General features: G+C 36.7%; 1 protein-coding gene and 1 pseudogene across 2 annotated transcripts in view; one reads left to right on the forward strand and one right to left on the reverse strand.

Annotated features, from left to right (window-relative positions):
• The window catches only part of RNF13 (ring finger protein 13), a 213,751-nt gene that overhangs the window by 8,479 nt on the left and 178,465 nt on the right, over positions 1-26,807 (reverse strand). For both annotated transcript variants that reach the window (XM_037842832.1, XM_037842842.1), the window contains one exon: positions 19,710-19,803. In XM_037842832.1, the coding sequence (XP_037698760.1) occupies positions 19,710-19,803 (94 nt within the window). The remainder of the gene's footprint in view (positions 1-19,709; positions 19,804-26,807) is intronic.
• LOC119539351 lies at positions 24,891-25,700 on the forward strand (annotated as a pseudogene).

A 26,807-nucleotide genomic window follows, 5' to 3' on the forward strand; every position in this document is an offset into this window, starting at 1 on the left:
TATTAACTAGCATTAGTTGGATTGAACTCTGGTTATAGATTCATAGCTCTGAGAAGGACCATGTCTTTTACTCATCATTATATCCCTAACGTTTCACATAATTCCTGGTATAGAGTAGCCTTCCAAAAAATATTTGCAGAATAAATAAATGTCATGAAGAATTTGTCTATTTCATGATAGATGGTTAACAAAGTGTCTACCTCCCACCTGGAACCTGCGACATTGACTCTTCTTGTTATCCCTAGCCCTTCTCCATTTACTAGCATGAGGGATTCTTTTCAGCAGTAATCTGATCATACCAGCTTCTGCTCAAAACCCACCCAAGTTTTATCATCACACAATAAAATCCAATTCCTCTGGTACAAGGAAAAATGTTAAAAAAATAGATCGGGGTGAGCAATGAACAACTATATGATGGTAATGTGATCAATTGATTGTATATTTTGGATGATTGTATGGTGTCTGAACGTTTTTGATGTTCTCTTTTTTATTTTATTTCTTTGGAGTAATGAAAATGTTCAGTTTGTGGTGATGAAAACACAACTATATGACGATACTGTGAACAACTAGTTGTAAACTTTGAATGACTGTATGTTATGTGATTATATCTCAATAAAATTGCATTAAAAAATAAAAAAATAATACAATAAAAAGGTCAGACAATAACACCAACACCAAGAATCCTATACCTCTCCCTTATAGACATTTAGCTCTGGTGTATTGCCTTTGTTACAATTAATGGAAGCATATTGCATGTTACTGTCAACTACAGACAAGTTTGCATCGATTGCATTTTCTCCCCAATACCATCCCATTTTCAACACCTTGCAAAGCTGACATTCATTTGTTCTTCCTGATGTAAAAAAATTCTTATATTTGTACATTTAATCAAAATCACTGACCACTTTAGGTTTCACTGTTATACCGTCCCAGTCTTTATCTTCTATCTCTCCTTCTGGTGTCCTACATGCCCCTAACATTCCTCTTCCAACCATACTCACAGTCATCTTTGTTAAAAAAAAAAAAAAAAAAAAATCCAATTCCCCACCACAGCATGATGTGGCTCCCCATCTACCCTTCTGGTCTCCTCTTTGTACTCTTTCTCTAGATCACTACATTCTAGCCAAATGCACTTTTTTGTTATTCCCTGAATAAATCAAACACACTTGCCTCAGGGCCTCTGTACTTGCTGTTCCTCTGCCTACAATGCTTTTCCTCCACACAGTGCCACTGTTCATTCCATCACTTCATTTAGATCTCCGCAAAGTGTCCTCACAGAGGTCTTTCCTGTCTTATCACTTATTTTTCTTTATCATACTTATTGCTCTATGACTTTATTTCTTTAGTAATTTGTTTACCCCACTAAGTTCCACAAAGGCAGGGATTTTTGCCTGTTTTATTTACTGCTGTTTTCCCAGCACTTAGACTAGTATCTGGCACACAGTAAAAGTACTTAGTATATATTTATTGAAAGATTTTATAACAACACAAGTTATTCCTAGGAACCCTTGATTTTTACCTCCAGCTGCTAATCCATAATAGATGACAGAATTACATCTTAGTACAAAAAAGCTAAATGTTTTTGTATAATGTATATAAATTCTATATAGACCCTGACTGATAGAGTAAAACTGGCCTCTAATTCAATGTTGAATATGCCAGCCAACTCTCAAAACAACAAAGGAATATACAACAAAGTACTGTATAGAATGGAATCTTTGCAAAGAGGCAATATTACTGTATCTACTGATATTCAGAAAACATTCAAGAAGGAAGAGCTCACTGTACCAGGAGATGTTGGAGAAGAGTTTTTAGAGAGAAACTAGGGTCAGACCTTAAAGATAAACTGGATTTAGAAAAGCTAAGAAAAAAAAAAATTATAAAGAATGGGAAAGCATTTGAGAAGAAGAAATAAGTATGAAAAAGTCATGTTATACAAAGTTAGAAACAAGAAGCAGTGGAAAGTGAGACTGAATGAGTACCATGGAGCCGAATTATGAAAAATTTTGAATGCCAAGATGAGGATGCTGATGTGATCTTGTAGGTAGTGGAAGCCAATTGATAGCTTTCAAGCAAAGGAATGATTGCTGTATGAAAATATCATCTTAAAAACTCTTCATCAGTGTGCTGAAGGGACCAGGCCTGGTATGTGGAGGTGAGTCTAGGGATAATAAGACTGACTATTTGACACTCAGCATTGAGGTACTAATCTAATGTGGGCATGCATGATGCAATGATGACAAGAATGGAGAAAAATGAACAGGTCAGCTAATCATTTTGAAAGAATAATTCATTGGATTTGGTGTCTAATTAGAGGAAATTAAAGATGAAGATGAGTCCAAGATAATGTAGGTAATCTTAATTGATGGTTGCTTCCTAACTTTTAAATGTTTTGTTTGACAATATTAAGCTGCAACATGTAAAAGGAACCAGGAGAGAAAATGGGGGACAAATTACCTATGCAAGCTAGTAATTTTTTCTCATTAAGAATTGGTAAATGAACTCTAAATATTAAAGAGCTGCTCAGTGTTTTATGAATACATTTTATCCTGAAATGTTGTGTTTACTACCATCAAAGACTAATTATATCTTGAACGACATGTGCAGCTTATTTAGACCACGGTCTAAAGCGTAGACATGTGCAGCTTATTTAGACCACGGTGTATCATGTGCAGCTTATTTAGACCACGGTGTAAAGGTGGTTTAAAGATTGGCTCTTTCTCACCCAACCAGGCAATTTATAGTAATATAAGAAATATAATACTGTAATGGAAAAATCATATTTTCTGTAGAACTATATACATTTATATTTATCTTATCTCTACTGGATTGGAAATTCCTTTAGAACTGGGGCCACATTTTCTTCTTTGTAAATTTTCTAAAGTGTTTATTAGAGTAACAGATACACATTGACTTATTTATTTGACAGATTAAGTGCCTGCTAGGTGTCACGATGTAAAGGAAGTATTGGGACTTCCAGGTAAACAAAGCAGGGAAAGGAATCAAAATCCAAAGAAGCTACACAGAGTTATGTTGGTTGCACAAGAAATAGCTCATCAGGCTAAGCTCATCAGGCTAGCATGTAGGATGCAGGAAGAGAATAGAGGATAAGGCTGGAGGTGGTAAGTAGAGGTTAGATCATAACATACTCATATCAAGCTAAAGTATAAGTTTTGACTTTATTCTTACATATAAATCATTCTAAGAATAAACCCTGGAGGTTACAGAAATATTTCTCTCTGGGAAATTCTGAATCATTAGGTTTTGGGTGGGAATCAGGGTGTGACCAACATGGAACAATTTAATAGACATTTGTTAAATTGCTAAAAGAAGTCAGAGGAAAATCAGCCTATGAACATTTTCTGGAAATAGTATCATTTTTGAGAAAACATTTAAATAAAAAGTCATAAAATAGGTCATGGATAAAGAAGTGAAATGAAGTAATATATAGTGAAAACATTTTTAAAAATACAGGGTTCAAAACAAATTAACTTTACAATTAAATTTTTTTAATTCTGAGTAATTGAGAGGAATAACCATCCTGGTAGGACACAGTGGAGACTCCTTTATACAATAACTTCAGATTTCTTTTTCTTCAAAAGTTAAGGAATCCTGAAGAAAATGGCCTGTGAGAATTCAAAGTTGCTACGGCTAGTATGGAACTATAACTGCTTTTTTTTTGGTCTAAAATAACTCCTATTTGAAATGCCCTCGGCTTTACGTTATTTTCTTCTCACAATTTAGCAAGATACTTAAGGCAGGTATTAATCACAATAACAGTATCAGAGTGGTTAAGTGCCTGATCAAGCACACATCTAATGACTGGTAGAACAAGGTCTTTTGACTCCAAATCCTGAATTATTTCCACTGTACTATATGCTCTAAGAACTGGTGACCTTCTAAAAAATCAACTGCATTTCCTCATTGCTTTGGGGTTCATGAGAAATACATCCTGCCCCTCTCCCCACCCCATGAATGTAGCTTTGATACAAAATGTGGTAATCAGTAAAGTTTATCTGTAGTAGAAGGGAACCGAGGTACCATCTATATGAAAGGACATGACTTCCGATTCTAGTAGAGTTTGGGAGCTCTCTACAATTCCTAAAATGTTATGATTCCTGCAGGGGGAAGAGCTGTAATATAACTAAGATTCCTCATTGACTTCTGGATGTTTTCCCTTTGGATAGATAAATAAATGAGAAAAAAGGGTAGGCTCTTGTTTATAGGAGAATATTGCAAGAGTCCTGATGTAAATGTGGATAGAATGCTGGAATTGGATGACTGAATCAGGCAAGAATCACCAATGGCTGCTAAATCTAGGGGGGGATTTTTTTATGTTTTTGACGAGGAGCAGCATATTCATATGGTCTTAAAAAGTTTCTCCCCCCAGTCTGCTTATCAGTAACGAGGGAGGAAAGAGTAACTATGCAGTAAAGAAACTGGACAACACCTTGATCAGGTGATCAAATTTAACATCACCAAGGAGGGGAAGATGGATATTTGCATGCCTCTAGATGTGATACCCTGAGTAGGACATATCATTTTTGCAGTATCATGGCTGGAAATGCATAACTTAAATTGAGAGTAAACCTAAGGCAAACACCAAATTACAAACATTCTAATTTTGAAAAAGTAAGGGCACTGTGTTATTCAAAACTGTGATATGTCATAAAATAATAATAAAGTCTGAGGAACAGTTCCAGATTAAAGGAACCCAAAGAGAGATGTATAATGGCAGAGTAGGAAGTTCTACAGACCTCTCCCTCCATCAGAAAAATGAATGAACTGGGAAAAGAGAATGGAATTAATAACTAGGTGGTAACCCTAGAAATTGGACACTTAGAACAACCACAGGAGTCCTGGATGAAGGGAGAGGCTGCAGAGCTGTCAAACTTTTATAAGTGAGGGTATGCATGAGCCAGTGACCACCCACCATTCCTCAGCCCCATGATGCAGCCATGAAATGGTGGCCTGAATTCTGGGAGCTGTTAATGGCTACCAGGAAGGCACAGGAAATCTCAACACCCAAAAAGGTCTGGAGGTCAGATTGACAAATTCCTAAGCAAGCAATACTGATGAGAGTTTTGGTTTTGGGCTTTCCACCAGCATCTATGAGAAGACTTAGAGGCAAAGCAGTGTTTTCTGTGTTAGTTACTTTTTGTAGTCTTTCTTTTCCTTTCCTTCCTTCTCTACCTTTTCTCTCTCTCTCTCTCCCTCCCTCCCCATACCCCCTCTTCTTCTCTTTGTCTCTCTCTTTTTTCATAGAACCCTGTGGGACTGGTACAAATGCAAGCCTCAGTGGCTTCCCACTGGCATCTATCAGCAGACTTGGAGAGGCAGTGCACCCTTCCCCCTCGATTTTTTTTTTTTTTTTTTTTTTTTTTTGGTCTGATGGATCTGAGAAAAAGTAAACAACAGACAGCTACAGCCCTCAATAAGTAAAACTCAGAAATCCCTGAGGACTAAGGAGTAGAAGAAAAGCTATCCAGAGTGGCCATAATATAATATCCAAAGTCCATTTCTCAATAAAAAATTACAAAACATACAAGGAGACAAGAAAGTATGACCCAATAGCAGGAGAAAAAGAATTTGACAGAAACTATCCCAGAGGAAGCCCAGTCTCTGGAATTGCTAATTGCTAATCAAAGATCTTAGATCAACTCTCCTAAAGAGGATCAAACTAGTAAAGCAAACCAAGAAAAAGATATATGAACAATATGAGAATTTCAATATCAGATAGAAATTATAAAGAGGAACCAAACTGAAATTATTCTGGAGCTGAAAAGTTTAATAACTGAAATGAAAAATTCAATACAGGTATTCAACAGCAGATTGGAGAAGGCAGAAGAACGGATCAGTGAACTTGAAGATAAGACAATTGAAATTATACAGTCTGAACCAAGAGTAAAAAGACAGACTCTGAGGAACCTATGGGACACCATTAAGCATATCAACAATGCATCATAGGGGTCCCAGAAGGAGGAGAGAAGGGGAAGAAAAAAATATTTGCAAAAATAATGACTGACTAAAAACTTGCCAAATTGGATGAAAGACATAAATATACAAATCTGGGGAGCTCAACAAACACCAAGTAGGATAAACTCAAGGAGCTCTACACCCAGAGAAATTACAACTAGATTGCCAACCCCCCAAAACACAGATAGAATCTTGAAAACAGCAAGAGAGAAGTGAAGCATCATGTACAATGGATCCGCTAAAAGACTCTGATTTCTCATCAGAAACCATTAGGGCCAAAAGGCAGTGGGATGACATATTTAGTGCCCACAGAAAACCTGTCAACCAAGTATACTACATCCAGGAAAAACTGTCCTTTAAATGAGGGAGAGATTAAAACATTTCCAGTAAAGAAGAGATGAGGGAGTCTATTACCATTAGACCTGCCCTATAAGAAATACTAAAGGGAATCCTTCATGTTGAAAGAAAAGAACATAAAATAGTACCTTGAAGATGTCTGAAGAAATAAAGACCTTTGGTATAGGTAAATATATGAGTACATATAAATGGCAGTATTATTCTATATTTTGTTTTAATACCACGTTTAAAATTCTTACATGGTTTAAAATACAATTGCATAAAAATCATAAACCTATGTTTATCTAAAGATGTAATTTGTGATAAGAACAACAGAGAGGTGAGGGATACAGGAGCAGAGCGTATGTAGGCTATTGGACTTAAGCTGATACCAATAGAAACTACATTATAATAGATTTAGGATGTTAAATGTAACTCCCATTGTAACCACAATTTTTTTTTAAATCAACACAAAAGAAATAAGAAGTGATTCAAAATGGTTCACTATAAAAGATCATCTTAACCAAAAATAAAGTAGTAAGGGAAGAAAGGAGGGACAAAAAAGGTAAAAAGACACAGAGAAAACAGCAAAATGGCAGAAGTCTTGCCTTATTACTGATTGCCCTAAATGTAAATGAAATAAACTCTCCAATCAAAAGGCAGAGACTCACAGAATAGAAGTATGATCCAATAAACAGGAATTTATTGATTCATGGTTTTGACGCTAGCAGAAATCCAAAATCAAGGCATCAGCAAGGCACTGCTTTCTCCCCCAAAAGTTCCTAGCATTATGGTGCTAGCTGCTGGCAATCCTTGAGGTCCTTGACTTATATTTCTGCCCCCTGTCACATGCTGATGTCTTCTCCTTTCTCATTGCTCTTCCAATTTCTGTTGACTTCCAGCATCTGGCGCCTTCCTGTTACTTTCTCTTTACAGTACCTCTAGTAATTCGGATTAAGGCTCATCCTGCTTCAGTTTGCCACTGAATAACATAAAATAACATCTTGAAAGGGTCCTATTCACAATGGGTTCACACCCACAGGATCGCAGATTATGTTGGGGTACATAATTCAACCTAACACAGTCTGCCTTCTGGACCCCAGAAAAACACGTTTTTCCCACATGTAAAATATATTGACCTCTTCCAATATCCCCAAATCCTTAAGTCATTTCAGTAACAACTCTAAGTTCAAAGACTCATTAAAGTTAACTATGGGTGTAATCTGTCCTCAGGCAAAACTCCTCTCCATCTGTGGACCTGTGAAATCTAGAAAACAAGTTATCTGTTTCAAAATACAATGGTAGTGGGTTATTACTGATATTCTTACAAACATTGAGGACTGCCAATTTAGTGGGCCAAGCCCTTGATCTTGGGGCTTGCCCTTATGAAGCTTGTTACTGCAAAGGAGAGGCTAAGCCTACTTATAATTATGCCTAAGAGTCTCCCCCAGAGAACTTTGTTGCTCAGACATGGCCTCTCTCTCTCTCAGCCCACTCGGCAGGTGAACTCACTGCCCTCCCCCCTACAAGGGACATGACTCCCAGGGTGTAAATCTCCCCAGCAAAGTGGGACATGACTCCCAGGGATGAGCCTGGACCTAGCATTGTGGGATTGAGAGAAACTTCTTGACCAAAAAGGGGAAGCGAAATGAAACAAAGTTTCAGTGGCTCACAGATTTCAAATGGAATAGAGAGGTCACTCTAGAAGGCATTCTTATGCACTATATAGATACACCTTTTTAGTTTTTAGTGTATAGGAATAGCTAGAAGGAAATACCTGAAACTGCTGAACTGCAACCCAGTAGCCTTGATTCTTGAAGATGATTATATAATATGCAGCTTACATGGCATGACTGTGTGACTGCAAAAAACTTGTGGCTCACACTCCCTTTGTCCAGTGTATGGACAAATGAGTAGAAAAATGGGGACAAAAATTAAATGGAAAGTAGGAGGAGATGGGGGGAGGGGAGATGGAATGCTTGGGTGTTCTTTTTTACTTTTACTTTTATTTTTATTATTTTTTGGAGTAAAGAAAATGTTCAAAAATGGACTGATGAAAAATGCTCAACAATATGACAGTTCTGTGAACAGCTGATTGTACACTGTGGATGTGGGTATGGTAAGTGACTGTATCTCAATAAAACTGAATTTTTAAATAAAAGGTAAATAGCAAGTATATTTTAGTGAAAATATGATAGTTGTGAACCAGGAAAAGAGAGCACTATTTTTGTAACACAAGTGTGACAATAATAAGATATAATTACCCAGATACTGAAATTCTGTCTTAACAAGATATTAAAAGTACTAAAAGATTAAAAAAAAAAAATACAGTGGTAGGACAGGCATAGGATGGGCATTCCCATTACAGAAGAGAGAACCTGTAAGGAAATGGGTCATGGATTCCAAGCAAGTCTGAAGCCCAGCAGGGCAAAATCCATTAGATCTCAAGGTCTGGGAGTCATCTGTGGATTGATGCTTTGTCTCCTGGGCCTCCTGGAGTGGCAGTCTCACCCTTTCCAATTGCTGAAGCAGTGGCCATGCTTTCCCTGAATGCTGGAACCTAAGCCCTACTGTCTCCTAAGAATAGAGTGGCAGTCTAGCTCTCCCCCAAACTGGAATACAGGCCCCACCCTCTCCAAGAACTGGGGTGGTGGCTGAACTCTGCCTAAATATCAGGATAGAAGCCCCACTCCCTTGAGCACTGAGGAAGATGGTCTACCCATCTCCAAATGTAGGGCAGATGGCTTGCCTCTTCAAGTGCAGGAATGGATCCACACTTTACAGTCATGGAGATCTCTTTGGTCTAGAACTCTGCTTCTATGATTCTGCCCCTTAAGTCATTTTTCCTTCAATTTATCTCATCTCTGTCCCTCTCTGTCCAGCCTGACACTGTTCTGTTCATACAAAATTCTAAAAAACCTTTCTGGTTTTCCAGGCAGTTCAAGAGGGTCCAAACCATCAGACAAAAGGAATTTCCACAGATGTTTCCTAGGCAAATACCTTTCCAATCCTGACTTCCTCTGAAATGGCTGACTGGATCCATGTTCAGTCATACCCTCTTAGCAAAGGGTTGTTTAGCCACACCCTGGTGAAAAGTCTGGTTCTGGGAAATTCACCCCCTGGGAGATCAGAGAGGGCTCCAATCGAACCACTCCTGGCCCTGATCTCAGAGCATGCTAACTGGATGGCTTGAAAATTTTCCAAATCATCAGTTGCTGGTTCCTTGGTCCTTAAGGGTTTGGTTATCAGTTCATCCCTTTCTTCTCTCATTTTAGTATAAGTTGCATGAAGAAACCAGGCTGCATCTTCTATACTTAGCTTGGAAATCTTAGCTAAATATCCAAGTCCATGGCTTGGAAGTTCTACCTTCCATCAAACATCAGAACACAGTTTCACCAAGTTCTATGCCACTTTAAAACAAAGATGACCTTTCCTCTACTTTCCAATAACACACTCATCATTTTTTTCTAAGGCCACACTGGAAGGACCTTTAATATCTATATTTCTACCAACAGTCTCTTCAAGGAAATCTAGGCTTTATCTATCAAGTACCTCAAAATTCTTCCATCCTCTAACTCAGCCAATTCCAAAGCTGCTTTCCACATTTTTATGTATTTGTAGTAGGGATACCCCAGTTTCTGGTACCCAAAGTTGTCTTATTTGCCAGAGCTGCTATCACAAACACCAAAAACTGGTTTTGGCTTAAACAATAAGAATTTACTGGCTTATAGTTTTGAGACTAGCAGAAATTCTGAGTCCAGGCATCAGCAAGGTGATGTTTTCTCCCAAAAGCATCTAGTGTTCTGGTGCTGGCTGCCAGAAATCTTTGGAATTCCTTGACTTGTATTTCTGTATACTTTCTTACTTCTGTGGCTTCCAGGTTCTGTTTATAAGGCCTCCAGAGAGTAACTTGGATTAAGGCCCACTCAGTTCAGTTCACATCTTAACTAAAAATAACATTTTCAAAAGGTCCTATTCACAATGGGTGTACATCCACAGGGATGCGGATTAAGAACATGTGTTTGTTGGAATATATAATTCAGCCTACCAGAGTAACCAAAAAAGAGATGGGGTGGCTTATGTTAATGTCTGAAAAGATAAATTTTAAGTAAGAAACTATTAAAATAGACAAAGAAGGATATTGTATATTGATAAAAGGACTGACTCAACAAGAAGATTTAACAGTTATAAACATATATATGCCTAAAAACAGGGCCCCAAAATGTATGAAGCAAACACTGACAGAATTGAAGGCAGGAATAGACAGTTTCATAATGACAGTTGAAGACCAATATAGCACTTTTAATAATGGACAGAAGAACTAGACAGAATATAAACATGGAAATGGAGGCCCTGACCAACACTATAAACCAACTAAATCTTACAGACATATATAGAACACTTTACCCAATAATAGCAGAATATACATTCTTCCCAAATGCACACTGATCAGTCTCCAGGACAGACCATATGTTAGGCATAAAACAATCTCTACATATTTGAAAATACTGAAATCATATAAAGTATCTTCTCTGCCTACAGTGGAATGAAGCTAGAAATCAGTAACAGAAGAAAAACTGGAAAATTTACAAATATATGGAAATTAAACAACTCTTAAATAACCAATGAAAGAAGAAATTACAAGTGAAATTAGAAAAAGTATACTTAGGGATGAATAAAAACAGAAACACCACATACTAAATCTTATGGGATGCAAGAAAGACAGAGGGAAATGTAGTTATAAATGCCTATATTTCAAAAGAAGAAAGATCTCAAATCAATAACCTAACCACATCTTGAGGAATTAGAAATATAAGAGCAAAATAGTGGAAGAAAGGAAGAAAATTAAGATTAATATTAGAATGGAGATAAACGAAATGGGGAATAGAAAATCAGTAGATAATCAATGAAACTAAAAGTTGACTGAAGAGATCAATAAAACTGACAAACTCTTAAACTGATAAAGCAAAAAAAGAGAAAAGGTGCAAATAACTAAAATCAGGAAAATCATGTTGTATCACTACTGGTCTTACAGAAGTAAAAAGGGTTATAAGTGAGTACTATTAACAATTTATGCCAACAAATTAGATAATCAAGATGAAATGGATGAATTCCTAGAAACATACAAATGACCTAAACTTGACTCCAGAAGAAGCAGGAAGTCTCAACAGACCTATAACAAGTAAAGAGATTGAATCAATAATCAAAAATCTTGCATGAATGAAAAGTCCAGGACCAGATGGCTTCACTGGTGAATCGTACTAAACATTTTAAGAAGCTGTGCTGGTTTAAAGCTGTTACGTATCTAGAAAAGGCCATGTTCTTTTAATCCATTCTTGTGGATGCAGACCTACTGTGGGTGGGACATTTTGATTAGGTTCTTTCAATTGAGATGTGACCCACCCAATTCAAGGTGGGTCTTAATCCTTTACTGGAGTCCTTTTATGAGAGGATAAAGGACAGAAAAAAGCCAAAGAGCTTAGAAAGAGAAACACCCAGAGATCTTACAGACAAAACCCCAGGAGAAGCAAGCAAGGACACACAGAAAGTGAAAGATCCAGAACCTGAAAGCAACAAAACCCAGGAGAGAAGGATCAGCAGACCCCAGCCATATGCCTTCCCATGTGCCAGAAACCTGGATGCCATTGGTCTTTCTTCGGAGAAGGTATCTCCTGTTGATGCCTTAATTGGGACAGTTTCATGGCCTCAGAACTTAAATTTGTAAACTAATAAATCCCCATTGTAAAAGCCAACCCATTTCTGGTATATTGCATTCTAGCAACTTTAGCAAACTGAAACAGAAGCATTAACACCAATCTTTCTCAAACTGTTCAAAAAATTCCAAACGGAGAGAACAAATCCTAATTCATGCCTTAAGTCCAGCAATACCCTGATATCAAAGTCAGATAAACACTGCACAGGAAAAAGAAAATTGCAGACCAATTTCCCTTCTGAATACAGATACAAAAATCCTTAACAAAACACTACTAAGTCAAATCCTATATCCTATATCATACACCACGACCAAGTGAGATTTATCCCAGGCATGCAAGGGTGGTTATGACGTATGAAAATCAATGTAATATACCACATTAATAAAACAAAGGGAAGGAGAACCTAAGATGGCGGCTAGGTGAGACAGGGCAAAATAACACCTCCATGAAAAATACTAGATAAAAACCAGAAGGTGACCCAGAATACCAGTTTCTGCGATGCACCACCTGGACAAGGTCTGCTAGAACCACAGGGGCCATACACTTAGTGAAAACAGGAGTCTGCATTCTGAAATGAGTGAGTAAGCCAGCTGAAAGACCTGCAGCCATGCTGCAGTGTGGGGAAGCCAGGGGTTGGCATTTGGAGACAGACTGGTTCTTTTTAAAAAAAAAAAAAAAAACGGGAAAAACCCAGGAGCAGCCGCATTTGCGATGGTGAAAACCGCGCAGTGGAAGCACGGCAGAAGCAGTCTGAGCCAGCCTCTTGGTGTCTTGGCGTGGAGGATAGCCTGCTGCAGATTCCCTCAAGGCCAGGGGAGTGGAGGGGAGAGCCAGAAGGAGAAAGAAACCCTGCTGCTTGCAGCCACTCCCCGGCAGGCTGGTGACACTCCTGCCTGGGGCCGGCCCACAGCTCAGAGCAGCGCCAGTTGTCCCTGAGCTGGGAAGGAGGAACTGTGCGAGGAGAGGGGAGGGGTGGAGGCGCCCCGTTCAGCCATCTTTGCATCAGGCTGAGAGCACCCCTGCATGGCCCGGCAGCCTGGGGCTTCCCTTGAGGGACGGCGCACACTTGTGACGTAGCATAGCCTTCCCTCAGCAGAGGTTCTGGAAGATCACAGCTGAGAAGGGGGGCCTGCTCGGAAAACCCAGGGACACTATGTCAATGCCAGTGGTTTGGGGGTCAACATCAGAGAGGATCAGGGGCAGAACTGAAATGAAGGCTTAGATTCTTGCAACAGCCCTGAATCTCCAGGAACACCTGGGAGGTTTGAATATTAAAGCTGCCCTGCCTCCCTAGCCACTGGGACACACGCCCCACATTCAGGGCGGACGGCTCCAGCAACACACCCAAATTGAGTTCACCAACTGAACCCCACAAGAATCATTTCCTCACACACCACAAGAATAAAGTTGAGAACTGACTTGAGGGTTACAGGTGACTCGCAGATGCCATCTGCTGGTTAGTTAGAGAAAGTGTACACCACCAACTTGTATTTCTGAAAAATTAGATTGGTATCTTTTTTTTAACAACTTGAAAGAAACTTATCAAGCAAAGCAAATGCCAACAGGCCAAAAACAACAGAAAATCTTAATGCATATGATAAAACCAAACGATATGGAGAACACAATCCCAGAGACCCAAATCAAAATATCAGAAGAGACACAGTACTTGGCACAATTAATCAAAGAACTACAATCAAGGAATGAAAACATGGCAAAGGATATAAATGACATGAAGAAGACCATGGAACAGGATATAAGGTACATAAAGAAGACCCTAGAAGAGCATAAAGAAGACATTAAAAGAGTAAATAAAAAAAATAGAAGATCTTATGGAAATAAAAGAAACTGTTGGCCAAATTATAAAGACTCTGGATACTCATAATACAAGATTAGAAGAAGGTGAACAACGACTCAGTGTCCTAGAAGTCCACAGAACAGGAAATGAAAGAACAAAAGAAAGAATGGAGAAAAAAATCGAAAAATCAAAACAGATCTCAGGGATACGATAGATAAAATAAAACATCCAAACTTAAGACTCGTTGTCCCAGAAGGGGAAGAGAAGGGTAAAGGTCTAGAAAGAGTATTCAAAGAAATTGTTGGGGAAAACTTCCCAAACCTTCTACACAATATAAATACACAAAGCATAAATGCCCAGCAAACTCCAAATATAATAAATCCAAATAAACCCACTCCGAGACATATTCTGATCAGACTCTCAAATACTGACAAGAAGGAGCAAGTTCTGAAAGCAGCAAGAGAAAAGCAATTCACCACATACAAAGGAAACAACATAACACTAAGCTGTGACTACTCAGAGGCCACCATGGAGGTGCGAAGGCAGTGGCATGACATATTTAAAATACTGAAAGAGAAAAATTTCCAACCAAGAATACTTTATCCAGCAAAACTCTCCTTCAAATTTGAGGGAGGGCTTAAATTTTTCACAGACAAACAAATGCTGAGAGATTTTGCTAATAAGAGACCTGCTCTACTTCAGATACTAAAGGGAGCCCTACCAACAGAGAAACAAAGAAAGGAGAAAGAGATATAGAGAATTTTAACAGACATATATAGAACCTTACATCCCAAATTACCAAGACACTCATTTTTCTCTAGTGATCATGGAACTTTCTCCAGAATGGACTAACATGCTGGGACATAAAACAAGCCTCAATAAATTAAAAAAAAAAAAAAAAATTGGATCTACTCAAAGCACATTCTCTGACCAGAATGGAATACAAATAGAAGTCAATAATTTGTGAATTGTAACTCCACTGTTTACTTCCTACATGATATAAAATACACAAACTCTAATGACAAATCAGTGGTTTTGAACTCAATGTAAAATATGTAAGTTTTGCAAGAACTATATAAAGGAGGGGGAATGGAAGAGTATAGGAGCATAGTTTACGTGTCCTATTGAAGTTAAGTTGGTATTAAAGAAAAACAAGATTGTTATGGATTTAAGAGGTTAATTTTAAGCCCCACAGTAAACACAAAGAAATTATCAGAGAATATGATCATAGAGATGAAAAGTAGAGTATGGGTTAAGAGAAATGGGGGAAGGGGCAATGGGGAGTTAAGAAATGAGTCTAGGGTTGCTGTTTGAGGTGAAGGGAAATTTCTAGTAATGGATGATGGGAAAGAGATAGCATTACAACATTCCAATGTGAATGGAAGGCTACGGAGGGCGTAGAATGGGAAGATTTATGCTGTATATGTTTCCACAATTGAGAAAAAAAAACAAAACAAAGGACAGTCTAAATAGATGACAATTGAATGCCAAGGATGACCCTGGATGGGATCTGAGGATGGAGGACAGGAGGCTCAAAGGGACACAGTTGAGACACAGGGGAAAAAAAAAAAAAAGGAAATATAGAATTATGCTTTGTATCGATGTTGAATCTCTAGTACTTCTTCACTGCATTTAATGGGATTGCATAAAAGAATGTTCTTGTTCATGGGAATTGTATATGTGAATTATAGTGTTTGTTCCAGGATGGGTGCAGCCAGCTCTCATATGTTCAGAAGACAGAGAAATAGATGATGGATGATAGATAGGGAGAGAGAGAGGGAGGGAAAGAAATACCGGTGTGACACCATGTTAAAGTTGGTGGATTGGGGTATCAGGGGAGGGGGGTCAGGGTATGCTGGAGTTCTGTGTATGGGGTTTGAATTGTTTTTGCAACTGTTCCTATAACTTTGAATTTATTTCAAAATAAAATAAAATTAAAAATAAATAAATAAATAAAAGAAAAAAAATAAAACAAAGGAAAAATCCACACAATCATCTCCATAGATGTAGAAAAGACATTTGTCAAAATTCAACACCCTTTCATGATGAAAATACTCAGAAAACTAGGAATTAAAGGAAACTTCCTCAACATGATAAAGGCTATTTTTTAAAAACCCATGGCTGACATCATATTCAATGGTGAAAGACTGAAAGCTTTCCCCGCTAAGATCAGAAAGAAGACAAAGATGCCTGCTTTCACCACTGATATTCAACATTGTTCTAGAAGTTCTAGCTGGAGGCAAAAAAAAAAAAAAAAAAGAAATGCCAAGGTATCCAAATTGAAAAAGAAGTAACACTGCTGTCTGTATTAGCAGGAGATATGATACTATATATAAGAAATCTAAAAGAATCCACAAGAAAGCTACTAGAGCTAATAAATGAATTCAGCAAAGTTACAGGATAGATCAATATACAAAATTTATCAATTGTGTCTATACACTAGCAACGAACAATCTGAAAAAGAAATTTTAAAAATTCCAGTTATAACGTCTAAAAGAATAACATATCTAGGGATAAATTTAACCAAGACTTGTACATGGAAAAATATAAATCATTGCTAAAAGAAATCAAAGAACACTTAAGAAAATGGAAGGACAGACTGTGTTCATGGATTGGAGGACTTAATATTGTTAAGATGGCAATACTACCCAAAGCGATCTACAGATTCAAATTCTGGTAGCCTTTTTTGAAGAAATGGAAAAGCCAATCCTCAAATTCACATGGAATTGTAAGGTGCTCCAAACAGCTAAAACAACCCTGAAAAATAAGAACAAAGGTGGAAGATTTATACCTCTCTATTTCAAAACATAATCGCAAACCTACAATAATCAAAAAACATGGTACTGCATAAGGATAGACATATAGACCAATGAAAGAATATTAAGTCCAGAAATAGACCCACACATCTGTGGTTAATTTAGCTTCAACAAGGGTGCCAAGTACACACAGCCTCTTCAAAAAATGGTGCTGGGAAAATGGGATATCTACTTGCAAAAGAATGAAGTTAGACCCTTGCCTCATACCATAAACAAAAGTTAACTCAAAATAGATGAAGGAATAAATAAAAGCTAAAACCATGAAGCTCTTGAAGATAACATAGGGGCAAATTTTCATGACCTTGGATTCAGATCTATAATACCAAAAGATTCTTAGATCTATAACATCAAAAGCACAAGCAATAAAAAAGAAAAAATAAACTGTACTTCATCAAAATTAAAAAGTTTCGTGCATCAAAGACCATTATTAAGAAAGTGAAAGACAACCAACAGAATGGGAGAAAATAGTTGCAAATTATGTATCTGATAAGGGCTTAATTTATCCAAAATATATAAAGAACTCTTACAACTCAACTACAAAAAGACAAACAATCCAATTAAAAAAATGGGCAAAGCTACTGAACATACATTTTTCCAAGGAGGTTATACAGATAACTTACAAGCACATGAAAAGACGCCCAATATCATTAGCCATTAGGGAATGTAAACTGAAACCACAATGAGATACCACTTCACACCCTCAAGGAAGGCTATTAAAAGAGCAAAAAAAAAAAAAAAAAAAAAAGGGAAAATAAGAAGTGTCAGAGAGGATGCAGAGAAATTGGAATCCTTGTGCACTGTTGGTGGAAATGTAAAATTGTGCAGCCAGTGTGGAAAGCAGTCTGGTGGTTCCTCAAAAAGTTAAATATAGAATTACCACACCATCCAGTAATTCTTGCCCTTGGTATACACCTAGAAGAATTAAAAACAGGGACTCAAACAGATACTTGTACACCAATGTTCACAGCAGCATTATATAGGAAATATATAGCCAAAAGGTAGAAATACCTCAGGTGTCCGTCAACAGATGAATGGATAAACAAAATGTGGTATCTACACACAATGAAGTATTATTTGCTTGTAAGAAGGAGTGAAGTTCTGAGACATGCTGCGACACAAATGAACCTTGTTCATCAGTACTGATTATGCTGACTGAAATAAGGAAGGCACACAAAAACAAATACTCTATGATTTTACTTTTTTGAAATACCTAAAAATTCCAAATTCATAGAGACATAAAGTAGATAAGAAGTTACCAGGGAATGGGGGGAAACGGGAGTTGTTGCTTCGTGGGTATAGTGTGTTTGTAAATTTTGGAAACTTTTAAATAAAATTAATAAAAATAAGCTAAGTCAAACAACAATCACCACAAAAAGGAATCTGAATGAGACATGATAGCTAAATGCAATAGGTGATACTAGACTGAATACTAAACTGGAAGGAAAAAACAATGTTAAAAAGGACATTGGATCAATTGACAAAACTGGAAAAAGGGCAATAAATTAGATTAAAATAGTCACCAATGTTAAATTTCCTGAAGTTGGGGACTTTAACACAGCAATAAAGGACATAATACATGCAACTTACTCCCAAATGGGTCAACCAAAAATTTTCATACACACACACATACATACACAGAGCATATAAATGATCAAAGAAAATGGCTTAAAATGTAAACAATGTAGGCAACTTTTTTACCTAATGTAACCGGTAAAACTGTTAAGTAATCTGGGTAAAGGTGTATGAGTACTCTTTGTACTATATTTTGTCCTCTTAACAGAGTCCTTCCCAGAGCAAAAGCTTTTAATTTTAATGCAAATATATTTTTGTAAGCTTTTGTAAGTTTGAAATTATTTCCCAAAAAGATTAAAAAAGAACACAACAGTTGTGTGTTTATGTTTGGAGACAGAGTGGCCTTGATAAGCCAATTTTAAACTTTACAAAGAAATACGAAGGGTCAAAAATAGCTAAAAACTGCTGAAGAAGAACAAGATGTGGGGACTAGCTCTAACAGATATTAAAGACATCATAAACTTATAGTAATGAAAGCAGTTTGCTATTGATATAAGGATAAACAAAGACCAATACAAGCCAAGAAACAAAGCTATATATACATGGACATTTGAATTACGTCAGAAATGACACTGCAGAACAGAATAATTTTTAATAATTAGGTGAGGGACAACTGGATATCCATATGTAAAATATCAAATTAGAAAAAATTAAAATTGGAACCCTATTTTACAAAATCAATTCACGTGGATTAAAGACCTAAGTATGAAAGCTTTTAGAAGATAACAGAAAATAATATTATGATCTTAGAGTGGAGACTTTTTTGAAAACATGTAAAAACAGTAATCATGAAAGGAAGAGCCTTAGTCCTATGAAAGATAAACCACAAACTAGATGATAGTTAAAACACATAAAATCTGAGAAGAAGTGGTATACCAAATATAGAATTGCCACAAAGTACAACTCCAGGGAGAGTTGTGAGAATACGTAAAGAACTCCTCTTACAAATGAATAAGAAAACAAAAAACAAAACAGAAGAATGGGCAAATGACATCAAAGGTACTTCATGAAAGTGGAATTTCAACTGGTAAGTAAACACATAAGCAGGTGTTTAACCTCAATGGCAATGAAGGAAATGTAAATTAAAACTGTAATAAGGTATCTTCACAGACCCAAGAGAATTGTTAAATGAAAAAAAAATCTATTAATACAAAATGTTGGTAAATATGTGGAGCAAAAAAACTCCTGTACACAGTTGACAGAAATATAAATTGGGACTACCAATCACTTTTGAAAATGATTTGTTATTATCCAGTAAAGTTGATGATAAGCATATCCTATGATCCAGCTAATCTACTTTTCTAGGTAATACACCCTAGAGAAACTTATGTACAAATGCACCATGATACATGTGTAAGAATGTTCTTAGAAGCGTTATGGCCCTAATTATTAACTGGTACCTTGAGTGTTAGGAACTTTGAAGATAGCACTGGAGTATGGTTACCGTGTATTCTTAAATAAACTAAGAGTGATTATTTGGGAAATAATATATTCACTTACCTTTCTTGAATTTATGTATAGGAAGTTTCTTAAGTTGATCTTTACGAAGTCTGTTTCTTCTAGCTCTGTGTCTGTCCTGGACAAATTTTGTAATCTAAAAATAAGAGAAAAAAAGGAGTCAGATATTAAACATTCAAACAGAAAATAGCCATGAAATAACAAATGCCTTTTAAGTTTCTGGATAGCTACTGTAAACCAATTCAATTCAATTAAATCCTAAACCACAGAAATATGATTAATTCAAGGCACTGCATTGTATTAGTGATAAGTTACCTTATAAATTATCCTTTGAATTTTTATTCATTGACCTTGAAATCTTTAATTTACTGACAGAGGCATCATTATAAATAACATATAATTGTTTGCTTGAAAAAAAACAAATGGTACACTACAGATTACCAAGATTCCAATGGATCTAAGTGAATGAAAAAGTTAAGATTCCTTGTTCAAACATACACTTATTATTTACTTATCGCACTTTTAATTCCAGCAGCACAATGGACAAAACTCCTCTACTATAAATATTTAGAAATGTTGGATAAAATATAAAAAAATTTTTACACTATGAATGAAAGGTAAGTCCACAGGGGCCAGTACCAAAGAGGGAGCATCAAATATACAAGGTGATGCCTTGGTAACTCGGGGGGGGGGGGGGAGGGGAAGGGGGATTTACTGGACATAGAAATAGGCTCCAATGGCAAGAACTTGGGTGGTGTTCACTCCCATGTAGGGACAGGTTACCAGGCTTTAAGGTCCCCTTGAAGAGGAGAACTGGAACTTAAAGACTATGCAGAAAACCAAGATCACTGAAGGCCTGAATTCTAAATGAAAAGGGTTTTCCCCTTTTGCCTGAGACCATAGACTTTATGAAGACACTTGCTTGACATTTTAAGGTACTCTGAGAGGGGAAAACAAGTTCTCCGTGAGAAACTGAACCCTTGAGTCTGCTCCATGACAGCATTTCTAGTCTGAATTACACATTTTAAATTGAGTGGAAGCATCAAGCTGAGAAATTAACCTAAAAATGGGACCAAAGCATGTGCTATCGTGGGGATCCTGACAGAAATAAATGCAAGATGACTCCAGAGAGACACTTTCACAACCAGGCAACACATGATATATACAGAAAAAAAATGCTATTGAGGGTAAAATATCTACCATCTCCACTAAGAAAAATGATTCACCAGGAGCAAGAGTCAGCAGGTATAACAAATAAGACAGTTGGTGTCACAATAATTTTAAATGTGTTTGAAATAAAAACCTTGTTCACTACAAAAGGAAGCAGGAGTTCCAAAAAATTATCAGGTAAGATTTAGAAAAATGAAAAAAAAAAAAAAAAAATCACTGAAACTAAAAACTCAGTAAATAGCTTAAACACAGCTAAAAAGAAAATCAGTGACCTGAAAGAAAGATTTTTACATGATATAACACAGAGAGAAGGAAAAAAAAAATATGAAAGAAACATGGTGTACAGGTCAAGAGACACAGACAATAGAATTAGAAGGTATAAAACAAGTCAAAAAAGATTCTCAGAAGAGGATACAGAGAATAAAGGAGAAGCAATATTTAAAGAAATATTGCCTAAGAACTGTCTGAAATTGATCTTTAAAAAATTAATCATCACAAAAAGTCACAGGAAAGATAAGTTAAAGTAAACCCAAACCTATGCAAAGAGCAGAAACTGCAACTCACCAGCACACTCAAAAAAATTTAGAAAAAATCAGAAAGAAAATTGAAATTATCTACCAAGAAAGAATACATCAACAGCAGGCTTCTCTATAGCAACAGAAAGGGCACAAGATAACAATATCTTCTGAAAAATGAGGTAAAATAACTTTTAACATAGTATTCTGTAAGTGGCTAACCCCTATTCATTAGTAAGAATGAAACAAAATTTTAATGAAAATGTGAAAGGACTTACCACTCAGAGCCCTTACTGAAATAATTACTATAAGGGTATATTCAAAGAAGAAACATGAATCCAAAATGAAGGAGTGTGTGGTAGACACACTCCAAGGAGTCATACTCCTTTTATAATCTCCTGCCCTTCTCGAAACCTGTGACTTGCTTCCAGCTGACAGAATATGGAAAAGCTGCTAGAATAATTATTCCCTTGATTAGGTTATATTATATAGAAAAGTTGAGATATTCATTCCTGTGATTGTTGATATAAGACTCCATCTTAGCAGACTGGAGTGAGAGATTATCTTGCTGCCTTAAAGAAGTAGACTGCCATACTGTGAGAAAGCCACATGGCAAGGAACTGTGAATAATAGCTTCTAGGAGCTGAGAGTGGCCACAAGCTGGTGGCCAGTAAGAAAACAGGGACCTCAGTCCTAAACTGCAAAGAAACGGAATTCTGGCAAAAACCACATGAGCTTGGAAGAGGATCTTGAGCTCCAGAAAGGACAAAGCTCAGCTGGCACTTTAACTGCAGCCCAGTGAGACCCTGACCATAGGACTCAGCTAAACTGTGCCCAGACTTCTGACCCATGGAAACTGTTAGATCACAAATGTAAGTCGTATTAAGCTGCAAGTGTGGTAATTTGCTATACAGCAATAGAAAACTAATACAAAATGGGATAGAATAAGCAAAGATAAGAAAATAAATTGATTACCAAGAAGCCAATTCTAAGTAAGCACTAACAATTGGAAAGGAAGGAAGGAAGGCAGGCAGGCCAAATTAGGATGGGTGGCAAGGTTAAAGTGAGGTGGAACTAAAATTAACCCAACATTAACATGTGTGATGGCAGAATGTTTAGTAGAGTTTAGAAGATCTAAAGCATCTTTATTTTTCAGCAGGATATAGTAAAGATATTTATATTAGGCTTTGTATGCATAGGTAGAGAAGTCCACTTCTAGCCAAGATGGAGTAACAGGGACCCCCTCCCCCATCTGAAACAACTAGAAAAAGCTGTACAAAATATATGAAACAATGGTTCCCAAAGCATTTGACATCAGGCAATGAAGGATAGTGATCCCTGAGACAGGAAAAAGATGAGGTTAATCTGTAATTATCCCAGCTTATTGCCTAGAGAAAGTTTCCAGACTTTCCTAGGTTGAGGAAATGGAGCTGGGAGTCAGAAGAGCTAGAGTTCACAATGCAAACTACGGAGAGGAGAGAACTTTACAAAGAGAAAACTCTGGAGACCTGCAGAAGGTCTCCTTTGAATACTAGCTGAGTATTGATTGGTACATCCATTGAGGAAACTACTTGAGACCAGGGAAATACATGAAAAGATAAGACAGAACAATCCCTGAAGTTTACATAAGGTCTGGAATAGTACCTATTCTCACCAATCAAACTGGAAAACCTCATAACCTACAGTGTATCAGGTAGAGTACTCAGAAGTCTTTTGGCTCCTGAGTGGGGGATATTAACCATACAGTAAATGCTGCTCTGCTTTTGCCTAACTAAGATTAAAAGAAAAGATCAAACCATTTGTAAGTAACTTAACTGTATACTAGAACAAAGCTCAAGTGTATTTATAGGAATATAAAAATATCCAGGACCTAATGGCTAAAATTTATGACTGGCATCCAATCAAAAATTATCAGGCATAGAAAGAAGAAAATACTACCCATAAGAGAAGGAAAACTCAATCAAAATTAACCCAGACTAACAAAGATAATAGAATTAGGAAATAAAGACCTTAAAAACAGTTATTACAACTCTGTTCTATTGATTCAAGAAGCTAAAAGAGAGACTGGACATATTAAGTAGAGACATGGAATATAAAAAAACATTCTGAAATGACAAAATTATAGAAATAACAGATTAGTGGGTGCCAGGGTTAAGGATAGGAGAAAGAATGGGAAGGGAAGTGGGCATGGCTATAATGAGGGCAACATGAAGAATCCATGTGGTGATGGAAACTGTTTTGTATCTTGAATGTATTACTATCAGTATCCTGACTGTGGTGTTGTACTACAGTTTTGCAAGATGTGTTACCACTGGGGAAAACTGGGTAAAAGATATTTGGAAACTCTCTGTCATTTTTTAAAACTGCATGTGAATTTATACCTATTGCAAAATAAAAAGTTCTATATTAAAAAAGATCCAAATCAAATTTTTAGAGATGAAAATGACAATGTCTGAAATTAAAAATACACTGAATGGGTTTACCTGAAGATTAGACTTTTCAAAAGGAAAAAAAAAAGTGAATTTGAAGACACAGCAATAGAAACTATCCAAAATTAAACTCATAATAAAACTGAAAACAAAGGAACAGATAATCCGTGAGCTGAAAGATAACTTAAAGCAGCCTAATATATGTATATCTGGAGTTCTTAAAGGAGAGGAGAGGGGATCAGCAGAAAAAAATATTTGAGGGAACAATGGCTAAACATTTTTCAAATTTGAAGAAAACTATAAACTCAGAAGAATCTCAATGAACCCCAAGCACAATAAGCAGGAAGAAAATGCTACATAATAATTAAAGTGTTTAAAACAATAAAGAGAAAACCTTAAAAGTTGCCAGAGAAATAAGATACATTATATACAGAAGAACAATTACAAGGATAACAGATTTCTCATCAGAAACACTGCAGACTAGAAGATAGAGAATTATCTTTAAAATAACTGAAAGAAAACACTGCCAAATGAGTATTCTTTACCCAACAAAAACACCTTTCAGAAATGAAGGCAAAATACTTTCAGACTAACAAAATTTGAAAAAATTCACCACCAGCAGACCTCCACTATAAAACATAACAAAGGAAGCCTTTAAAAACTAAGGAACACAATAACAGAAATTGGGATCCACCAAAGAAATAAAGAGCATCAGAAATGGTAACTATATGGGTAAATATAAATATTTTTCTATTTAAATATTTTAAAAACATAATTGTCTACTAAAAGTAGTATATATTATGGAATTTATAACATGCAGAATAAAAACATATGACAACAATAGCACAAAGCTGGGAGGAGAAAATGAAAGCTTACAGTTGTAAGGTTTTTATCCTAAACATGAAGTACATAATATCACTTAAAGGTAAACTGATAAGTTAAGGATGTGTATTATAAACCCTATAGCTATTACTAAAATAACACAATAAAGAATTACAGAGAATAAATCAAACAAAGGACATGAAAAGCAATCATAAAAATACTCAATCTAAAAGGAAGCAAGAAAAGAACAAACAAAAGATGGGAAAATAAACAAACAGCAGCTCTCTGTTCTCTGCTTGACAGATAGCTGCATCTTTTTGTGCAGTGCCAGGCATGTCTCTGAGACACAATGATGAGGGTCAGAATAAACAGATTTGACTGTATTGGGCACCTGCTCACCAGGGCTGCTATAAACATGATCTACATGTTCCAGTATGATTTCACCCATAGCAAGTTCAGAGGCTTCGTCAAGGTTGAGAAGGGGAAGCTTATCCTCAATGGGAATACGATTATTCAGATTGCGCCAGCATCAAATGGGGTGATACTGGTACTAAATATGTTGTCAAGTCCACTAGTGTATTCATGATCATGGAGAAGACCTGAGGCACACTTGAAGGGTGGTGCAAAAGAGTCATCATCTCTACCCTTTTGGCTGAGGCCCCCATGTTTGTGAAGGGTGTGAACCATGAGACGTATAACAACTCCGTCAAGATTGTTAGCAATGCTTCCTGCACCACCAAGTGCATGGACCCCCAAGCCAAGGTCATCTATGACAACTCTGGCATTGTGGAGGGAATCATGACCACCATCCAGGCCATGACTGCCACCCAGAAGACTGTGGATAGCCCTTGTGGGAAAATGTGTGCATCTACTGGTGCTGCCAAGTCATGGACAAGGTCATTCTTAAGTTGAATGGACCTCACTGATATGGCCTTCCATGTCCCCACCCTCAATGTGTCCATCATGGATCTGACCTGCCAACTGGAGAAGGCGGCCAAATACAATGATATCAAGAAGGTGATGAAGCAAGTGTCAGGGGAACCCCTAAAGGGTTTCCTGGGCTACACTGAGGACCAGGTTGTACCTGCAACTTTAACAGTGACACCCATTCTTCCACTTTTTCTTTTAATGCAATTTTATTGGGATATATTGACATACCAGATAATCATCCAAAGTGTACAATAATGGTTCATGGTATCATCCTATAGCTGTGTATTCATCACCACAACCAATTTTTGAACATTTTCATTACTCCCCCTACGTGGGACATGGCTCTCAGGGGTACAAATCTCCTGGGCAATGTAGAACCTGACTCCCAGGGATGAGCCTGGACCCTGTATCCTGTGATTGAGAAAGTCTTCTGGACAAATAGGGGGAAGAGAATTGAAACAAAACAAAGCTTTAGAGTCTGAGAGATTTCAAATGGAATTGAGAGGTCATTCTGGAGGTAACTCTTATGTGTTATAAGGTTTTCCCTTTTTAGTTTTCAGTTTATTAGAATAGTTAGAAGCAAATATCTGAAACTGTTGAACTCCAGTTCAGTATCCTTGATTCTTGAAGGCAATCATATAATTATATAGCTTATATGGTGTGACTGTGTGATTGTGAAGACCTTACGGCTCATACTCCCTTTACCCAGTATATGGACAAATGAGTAGAAAAATGGAAACAAAAAGTAAATGAATAATATGGAGGAGGGGGGTATGGGACATTTTGGCGTACTTTTTATTTTATTTTTACTTTTTGGAGTAATGAAAATTTAAAAATTGATTGTGGTGATGAATGCACAACTATATGATAAAACTGCGAACAACTATTTTACACTTTGGATGACTGTGTGGTACGTGAGTATATTTGAATAAAATTACATTCACAAAATAAATAAATAAATAAATAAGAACACCAAAAACATCCCATACCCCTTATCCCACCCCCCATTATTTATTTATTTTTTGTCTTTATTTTCTTACTCATCTGTCCATACACTGCATAAAGGGAGTGTCAGTCACAAGGTTTTCATGATTACATATTCACACCGTAAAAGCTATATGGTTATACAATCATCTTCAAGAATCAAGGCTACTTCATTACCATTCAACAGTTTCAGGTATTTCCTTCTAGCTATTCAAATACACTAAAAACTAAAAAGGGATATCTATTTAATGCATAACAATAACCTCTTTTGAGGTATTTGAAATCTCTTA

Source organism: Choloepus didactylus, chromosome 1 (genome assembly GCF_015220235.1).
Source record: "Choloepus didactylus isolate mChoDid1 chromosome 1, mChoDid1.pri, whole genome shotgun sequence".
Lineage (NCBI taxonomy): Eukaryota > Metazoa > Chordata > Mammalia > Pilosa > Megalonychidae > Choloepus > Choloepus didactylus.